The 8,849-nt window shown below is 39.3% G+C and overlaps 1 protein-coding gene across 1 annotated transcript; it reads right to left on the bottom strand.

The window, feature by feature from the left end:
- Positions 1 to 6,540: 6,540 nt before the first annotated feature.
- LOC129503721 (V-type proton ATPase subunit e 1-like) lies at positions 6,541 to 6,771 on the bottom strand. Its single transcript, XM_055316036.1, has one exon. It carries the CDS (start codon positions 6,769 to 6,771, stop codon positions 6,541 to 6,543), a length of 231 nt encoding a protein of 76 aa, XP_055172011.1.
- Positions 6,772 to 8,849: the final 2,078 nt, after the last annotated feature.

Genomic DNA, 8,849 nt, shown 5'->3' with positions numbered 1-8,849 from the left:
AAGCAGGCTCCATGCAGGGAGCCTGACCTAGTACTGGATCCCGGGTCTCCAGGATCACACCCTGAGCTGAAGGTGGCGCTAAACGGCTGAGCCACCCTGGCTGCCCAGAAAATCTTTTCTTTCTAATTGAAGAATTACAGCTCAACACCAAATAATAATAATAATAATAATAATAATAATCTGATCAATAAGTGGGCAGAGGTCCTAAATAGCCATTTTTCCAATGAAGACATAGATTGCCAACAGATACATGGAAAGATGCTCAACATCGGTAATCATCAGGAAAATGCTAATGAAAACCACAATGAGATACCACCTCACACCTGTCAGAATGGTTAAAATCAAAAACACAGGAAATAACAAGAGAATATGGAGAAAAAGGAACCCTTTGCACTGTTGGTGGGAATGCAAACTAGAAAACAGCATGGAGGCTCCTCATAAAGTTACAAATAGAATTACCATATGATCCAGCAATTCCACTACTGGGTATTTATCCAAAGAATTCAAAAATACTAATTCAAAAAGATATATGCACCCCTATGTTCATGTCAGTATTATTTACAATAGCCAAATTATGAAAGCAGCCCAAGTGTCCACCAAAACATGAATGGAGAAAGAAAACATTGTACAATGGGATATTAGCTATAGAAAATAATGAAATCTTGCCATTTGCTATAACATGGATGGACCTAGAGGGTATAAGGGCAAGTAAAATAAGTCAGAGAAAGAGAAATACCATATGATTTCATTCATGTGGAATTTTGGAAACAAAACAAAATAAAAAAAGAGAAAAACAGAAAAACAGACTCTTCATTACAGAGAACAAATTGGCGGTTGCCAGAGGGGAGGCACGTGGGAGATGGATGAGATAGGTGAAGGGGGATTGAGAGCACGCTCAACTTGATGAGCACTGAGAAATGTATAGAATTACTGAAACACTATATTGTTCCCCTGAAACTCATAACAATATGTTAATTATACTTGAATTTATAAATAAAACACCTTACATATGCACACCCTTCACATTTGTCAAGAGACTTTCCTTATATTATGTCATGTAATCTTCACAACAACCAAACAGAAGAAAAGAAAGTCTATTTCTCCCGCACATGAAGCAACTGAAGCCCAGATGGATGGTTTCTCTCATTTCTCATGCAATTCTTTCCCACCAGTGACCCTGGGCCTTACATCCAGGCGGTATCCATGACCACCACACATGCTACAGAACTGCAATGTGGACCCCTGTACTCTATCTCCCTATCTCGTCTTGGTGACAAAGTTTTCTGGCTTAGGGCTTATTAAATTCTAATCCAGCCCCAGTGTCCCAAATAAGATTGTCAAGGGTTATTTAACCTCTGTCTTTCTACCAGCTTGTGGTGAATCATGTGCATAGTCATCTCCACCCTCCCCCCCCCCGTGAATTAGAGTAGAAACCAAAATAACAGTAACAATATTAATTATCACAACCACAAGGCAGCTCCATGAGAGACCTTTAATCTGCAATATATTTCATCCTCTCGACAAGCCTGCAAGGTAAATCATTATCAAATACCAGTTCCTTTAGGATGATATCAAATTCCAATGATGATGTCTTTTATATCAATAAACAAAAACCTCTTGCGTGGCTTGTCTCTCATCAAATAAATACCATCCACTCTAGGTGAACATCTAAGAATAGAGAACTGCACACTAGCAAACTCTCTCCTCTGAGATTGGGTCCATTTCCCTCTTCTCTGATTTACCCCTAGGGGGCAGTACAGTTCTGATGATAGGGCTGTGGAGTCAGCATCCCGGGGCTGAGATTTCCTGCTGTCAGTTTCAGTTACACAGACTAGGACAAGTTAGTTATCCTCAGCCTTAGTTTCTCAGCACAAAATGAAGAAACAGGACCTACTTCATAGGATTGTTATGAGGATGACATGAGGAAATGACTAGTATATAACAAGGGTTCCATCAGTACTTGTTTGCTGTTATTATCATACATTATTGTTATTTCAGCCTATCATGTAATAATTTGTTCAAATATATTTTAAGCACCTAATATTTGTTAGACAGGGGAGGTGGTAAATCTAAAAACACAACCCAATCCCTCATCTCTGTAAGTTTACAGTCCAGTCAGAGAAAAGACTTATAAATTATAAAGAGAATAGTGCAGTAAGACCAATATACTGAGCACTGCAAAGGTACAAGAAGGGTGGATGGCCTCACTTCCAACAGGGGAAGTAAAGAGCAGGGAGCAGTAAAATTTCTTGTCACTGTTGGACAATGAATAGATAAAACTGAGCTGACAATGAATGCTCACCTCCCACCTCTTGCCACATCCCTCCCACACACCCCCTACCCGCCATTGGGCTGCATCCCTAGCTATTTGGACAAACACACATGACGTGAGCTTAGCCAAGTAGGTTCTCCTGACTGGCCCTTTGATTCTTGAGAGAGAGAGGTCAAGTGGATGAGCCGGAGAATATTCCTGTCCCCGAAAGCAGAGGGTAGTGGCCAGTGGCGTGGTGGTGAGTACCCAGGGACATCAATGCTAACACAGCAGGAATAAAGACCAATTCTAAGCAGGCAGTGCCAGAGGAGTGATCCCAGCTGTGTCCTCAGCTGCTTAGCCTCCCTTGGTCCCCAGTCTCCTCATGAATCAGATCTCCAGACCTCTGGCAAATTGTGAGAAACCTAATATCTTTCCAACAATTATTTCTTTGCTCTGTTGGACAGAGGTTCTCTGTTACTTGAAACCAAGAACCCCAATTGGCACCTTGGGTTATCAAGTAAAACTTTCCAGCCTTATTGGAACTGTGGCTTTGGCTTTCCAAGTGGCCTCTAATTACCATTTTCTTCTATGTTAACTAAGATACTATTTTGTTGCCTTTTTCAGGATAAACAGACTTTATTGTGAAACTCTATCTTAGCAAAATGGGTATCAAGGAAAGTATTGTCTGAATTTTCATTTATCAAAAGAACCAACTGTTCCTACTTGCCACAAAAAAACAATTCTTCCGTGATTCATCCCTCCGCACAAGAGTCTTAATCTTTTCATTTTATCATAAGCAATGAAGATGAAAGCAAAAGATACACAGAAGAGCAATGTAAGCAAATGAAGAAATAAGAAATCATGTATTGATTTCTTGTAGGAGTCAACAACCCACTCCTATCTTTGTTTTCTTCTTAATAGCAGGTTGACCAAACTGGTGTCTTTTATTAAAAGGCAAACAGCAGTTAGACACCCTAAGTGGAAGCTTCAGTCACAGACACAGCTGAGCCCGTGGGCTGAGGCCACCGCTGGAAGATTGATGAGGTGGAAAATGTTGATCTGAAAATGCCTACCCCTCTAGGAGGCCTCCGGTGACCACCAGGTTGGTCCTGGTGCAAAAGAAAGAGATCTGGTACCGTGAACTACTGCAAAAATAAAAGAGAGAGAGAAACAGAGAGAGAAAGATTAGGTTTGCTTCTCTATTTGGAGTGTAGGGTATAGAGGCAACAAGACCCAAAGAGAACATTTAATAAGACCTTTTCATCACTTTCATATCCCCAAGCTTCTTCCTCCCCCCCCCCCCTTTATCACCTCCCAGCTGTCTCCAGATTTTATTTTGTATCCACTTTAGCTATGAGGTCAGAGTTAAGCCTTCAGGAATGTGTCTCTCTATAGGCAGAAACCTGATTCCCTCTGAAAAAAAACTCTCAGTAGACCTTGGGAAAACTGCAGTTGCTATCACATGTACAGAGAGAGCTTTTGCAGTCATTGGACTTTAAATGTTCTGTTTGTTGGACTGCCAAAAGGTTACTGCTCCCTGGAGAACTGAGCCAGTTCCTCTAAACCCCTCCCACTGACTCATATGTTTGTCTGGCTGCAGCTGCTAAAAAAGATGGGAATGTAAAAGCTGCTACACAAGTGCAAAAGCAATAACCGAAACAGTGGCAATATCCTCAGGTCTTGAATAGAAAATATCCTTTCCGAGACAAGCAAGGGTAGGGGAAGGAACGTGAGAGAGCAAACAGTGGAATACAGAACGGATAAAGATGAAAAGAAACAGGAAGGAAATCACGAGTTCTCAGGGCTGGAAACTATTTTGCTCTGTGACCTTGCTAAAGGCAGTCTCATGGATTTATTTTCTTCCCCCTGCGGTTAAATTTTCTTTGACCTAGATTTATGTGGTGGTGGATATTGATAACTTATCCACTATCACAATGTTATAATCATACACTTCAGCAAAGCCTAATAATGCTCATTTCACTATTACTTCCATCCTAACAATATCCCAGGAAGCTAGGACAGAAGATATTTCCCACGCCAGATAGAAATTTCTTAGCTCTCACATCCTTGTACACAAATCCCATGTTTCATTCAGCAGAGCCCAGAAAAACAACTGGTAAACCCGCACCAACATATCCCAGGATGTTGACCCCATTTCTGCAGCCTCTGTCCCCCCCCCACTCCAACCCCCACCACCATGCAGACTCCCCAGCATTCTCAAGTTTTCCCATCCACCTCATCAAACAGGAAAGTGATCTAATAAGCATTGATCCAGGTGTGAAGGAGATAACAGTGCTGCCATTCCCGGCCATTCCACCTTCAAAAAGAAACAAAGGGAAAGAATAATGTTCACCACACAGAAGTTGGCAATAATAGACACTTTTATTCCTAAGTATGGGAGTTAACAGGAGAAGAGAAGCCTTCCCTGAAATCCCTCAAACCATGTGGTTGAGATACCTTAAAGGTAGTTTTCTAAAATCCCAAAACCTTTTCCATTGATGCCTACCATGACACAAATAAATCCTCAGCATCTGATCCAAAAACAGTTGTAACACTGCAGAATAAAACCCATGCCCACTGATGAGAAATGTCATCTTTAATGTTTGTTCCGAGATCCTCTACCTTACCAGAATCTGTCTCTTCCATAAGCTTTCTTCATCTGTTACCAAGAACAAGGGTGTTCTTACAGCTGATTCAGCCTAAGAGAGCATTTCAGAATTTCACTATCTGTAATCTCACTTTCTTGTTGTGGTTGCAGTCCTATCACCAAGCACCTGATCAGTAGTTTTGCATGAAGGTCTCTGATAATAGGCTACATCATCAAGTCCACTTGATTTTTTTTTTTTTTTAAGATCTCGATTAGGTGTGTCTTGTCAAATGCTCCATGGATTCTTTTTCTGCTGGTTTCAGTAGATTTCCACAAAGATGTGAAACTATTTATAAACTGCTTCACTTCCTGGAAAGTTTTTGCTACTCTAAGGAAACTTCTAAAGTATTAGAACATCCCTTTGGAACTGGTCACGTTGGCGCTGATCCCATTCTTTTCACTCTGGGGGAAATGGTTTCAAAACTCATATTTAATCATCCTAAATTGCCTATTTTATTTTGTAAAACTGTACCTCCGCAGCAAAATTATAAACTCTTAGAAGGCAAAAAATATGCCTGCCGTTTGTTCGGTTTATCTTCATAATTATTCCTCTCAGTGTCTACCACAACTCCCATGCACACACAGGGTGTCCAATAGCATTGAGATAATGAGCGCTGAACTAGGTAATTCAATATTTAATGCTGTGTTTTCAGTGGCCAACTTTTTCTATAGAGACAGATGAACATGGAGATGTTAACATAGCTTGGGCTTTGCAATACAAACTGACACTTGTCTCCTAGCTAAGAAATGTAAAAATGTACCACTAGGGAAGGAATTCTATCATTTGCTACCTAGAACACAAGCTAACCATCTCCGGCTTCTCAGTGAATCCTTCTACATCTCAAGGAGCTCAGTACCCTTGCCCTTTAAATCACCAGTGAATGTGTGTAAGAAAACTCTGTGTTTTTACTTTTTTTTTTTTTCAGATGCATTATGGCATCAGATTTTGTTTTGTTCATCTGTATATTATTTCTACTTTAGGCCATTACTTCCCACAGTTGTGTAACATATGCACACTAGAGCAAGTTAAAAGCTTATTAGCTATCATTTTTTGGTGTACATTTAAACTTTTTTAGTTTATTTTTTTTTTACTTTTTTAGTTTAAATACTTATTTTATATTTTTTCCCCACAGAAAGCCAAAAAATAATTTATTCCAGTAGATGGCAGAAGTAAGAAAGTCATCCTGAAAATATACTTTGGTGTAATTCTGTTGGGACAGATATTCCCTCTGAATATCTCCTACTGACTGCCTTGTCTTGTGACAGTTTTTAAACACTTTGCTGATTCCCATGTTGTGACCAGGCAGGAGTCATCTTTAAATTCACAGGTTCCAAGGACAGAGCAATGTAGTTCCCAGAAGAATAGCATCTTCTATCTCAGAAGAGTGCATAAACATTTTATGGAGTCAGCACAGTTTAGGTTAAGTAGGCACATAATTCATCGAAACGTATAAAAGGAGACAGGAAAAAATACTGCCATGTGGAATAATATATTCAAATGTGGTGTGAATGTTTAAGGCAGCTGATAGCCAAAATAGGCGAGTCAAAGAAGGCGGTCTGGTTTCGGAGTTGATTTTGCATCTAGAGGAATTCTCTTCTTGACCTCAATGACTGAGGCCTGGAGACCAGGTCTTCCTCCTCAAGACCAATGACACTTGAGGTACCAGACGGTTTCATTTTTCAACTGTGGTCCAAAGAGTGAGTTGAGTTGGGCGAGAATTGCAATCAACCCAAAGAGATAGCAGAAAATTGAGCAGGTTATCAACATGATGATGATAACTCCCCAGTTGGGACCCTTAGGAATGAACCAGGGCATGCAGAAGCCAATGAAGCCCCAGAACACGCTCACCGTGAGGCCCTTATATGCCATGGTTGCTGTTGGAGCTACGAAACCTGCCCAGCTGCCTCGCTTTGGTCCCACCTGGAAGTTATTTTATATTTAAATTACCCTGTTAGAGTAACCTATTCAATGCATCAGCATTGAATACAGTTTTGCCTGCAAAATTATAGCTCCTTTTTTATTGCCATTAAAATCCAAATAAATCATTAGCCTTAATGGATACTAAACAAGTTAAATCGAGTTTTTATTATTATTATTACTATATTAAATTATATATGTTTATATATATATAATTATGTTAAACACAAGTTTTTACCAAGTTATAATAGCTACTTTCAACAGTTATAATAGTTACTTTCAAGAGTTAAATGGGGTTTGGAAGACTCTATGACCTAAGCTGGATCCTAATCTTGAGGAGTAACATTTAGGACATGCTTCAGCTCTCTTGGGCAACTTTAATAGTAAATACATATTCATGTATAAATATGTATACATTTATATGTATACACATATTAATATTTATGTTCAATATTTTTTAGATAAGATCCTGTACAGAGTGTCTTTCTACCTTATGTCCCAATCAGATCCAATTTCTTTTAATTTAAAAACAACAGAAGAGTGCCTGGCTGGCTCATTCAGTGGAGTGTGCTACTCTTGGTCTCAGGGTTGTGAGTTTAAGCCCCGCGCTGGGTGTGGGGCCTACATAAATAAATAAAATAAAATAAAATAAAATATAAAATAAAATAAAATAAAATAAAATAAAATAAAATAAAATAAAATAAAATAAAAATAAAAACAATGGAAAGCAAATTGCTTAGGGAAACAAACAAACATCTGTTGATCACTTACCACATACCAATATCTTCTGTGATTTTCTCCTGACAACCTTGCCAGATAGCTATCATTTGTATTTTATAAATGAAGATACTGTTATTTTCTCCAGCTCTTATGACTAGCAAACAAAAGAGCAAAAGCTGCCCGATTGCTAAGCCAGTACTCTTTCCACTACACCAGATTCCTGGAGGACCCAACTGAGAATCACACCCAAGGCAGCTGTTTGCACAAAACTCTCTGACCCTACAGAGTGTTTGCAGATATTTATTTGTGAGATATTTTCTTAGAAGAATAAAACTCATTTTTCCCATAAATAAAATATCAATGTTTCTGTCACCAGCTAGTATACAGAGCCTGCTTTACGTAAAATGTGTTTAAATAACTTACCTTTTGGGATTTTTTTTAAGACTATTTATTTGAGAGAAAGGGTGGAGGAGAGTGAGAGAGGGAGAGAGAGTCTCAAACAGACTCTGAGCACTCAGCCAGACTCAGGGCTCAATCACACAACCCTGAGACTGCAACCTGAGCCAACACCAAGAGTCAGATGCTTAACCAAAGGTGACACCGAAGTGCCCTAGGATTTTCTTTTTTTAAGAAGAAAACAATAGTATTGCTAATGTACGTACAGTATTTTGACCTAAGTGTCTTATCATGTGGTCATATAAACCTTGTGACATACTCTTTCTCAATATACAATCAGATTAAAAAAGTGACAACAGGTCCAAAATAGAGTCACTTATGGTAATCCCCACGTCACCAAACTGAGACTTAATTGCAGTTTCAGTTCTCAGGAATGGAATCTTAAATCAGACAATCACGAATTGCCTGATCAGCACTAGTTAAGTAACCTTCCTGACAGGCCCCTGCATTCTCCTAAAGGAAAGTCATCCTAGAATAACCAACCTGCTTTTTGCCTCATAAAACTTCCTTGTTGCCACCCTTTCTGCCTATAAAAGTCATTCACTTTGTACAGCACTCAGAGCTCCTTTCTATCTACCAGATTGGATGCTGCCTAATTCATGAATTGTTGAATAAAGCCAATAAGATCTTTAAAATGTACTCAGTTGAATTTTGTTTTTTAACAAATCATAGAAGATGAAGATTAGAAGGAGTCCTATAAATAGGCTGACCAACTCTCAGACTGCCCAGCACTTTGTGGACTCCTGGGACAAGAGACTTTCAGTTTTAAAATTGGGAGTAACGGGTTCCTAGGACATGGACCTCCCGTGCAGAAACTGGGCAAGTCCCAGGCTGACCAAACAAGTTGGTTTCTT

This window comes from Nyctereutes procyonoides, unplaced genomic scaffold, assembly GCF_905146905.1.
Source record: "Nyctereutes procyonoides isolate TBG_1078 unplaced genomic scaffold, NYPRO_anot_genome, whole genome shotgun sequence".
NCBI lineage: Eukaryota > Metazoa > Chordata > Mammalia > Carnivora > Canidae > Nyctereutes > Nyctereutes procyonoides.
The sequence above is the reverse complement of the archived record's forward strand: the minus strand, read 5'-3'. Positions and strand labels throughout refer to the sequence as shown.

Bases quoted from the DNA above. Each gene is read 5' to 3' on its own strand.
- LOC129503721 (XM_055316036.1), bottom strand. From the start codon at position 6,771: ATGGCATATAAGGGCCTCACGGTGAGCGTGTTCTGGGGCTTCATTGGC.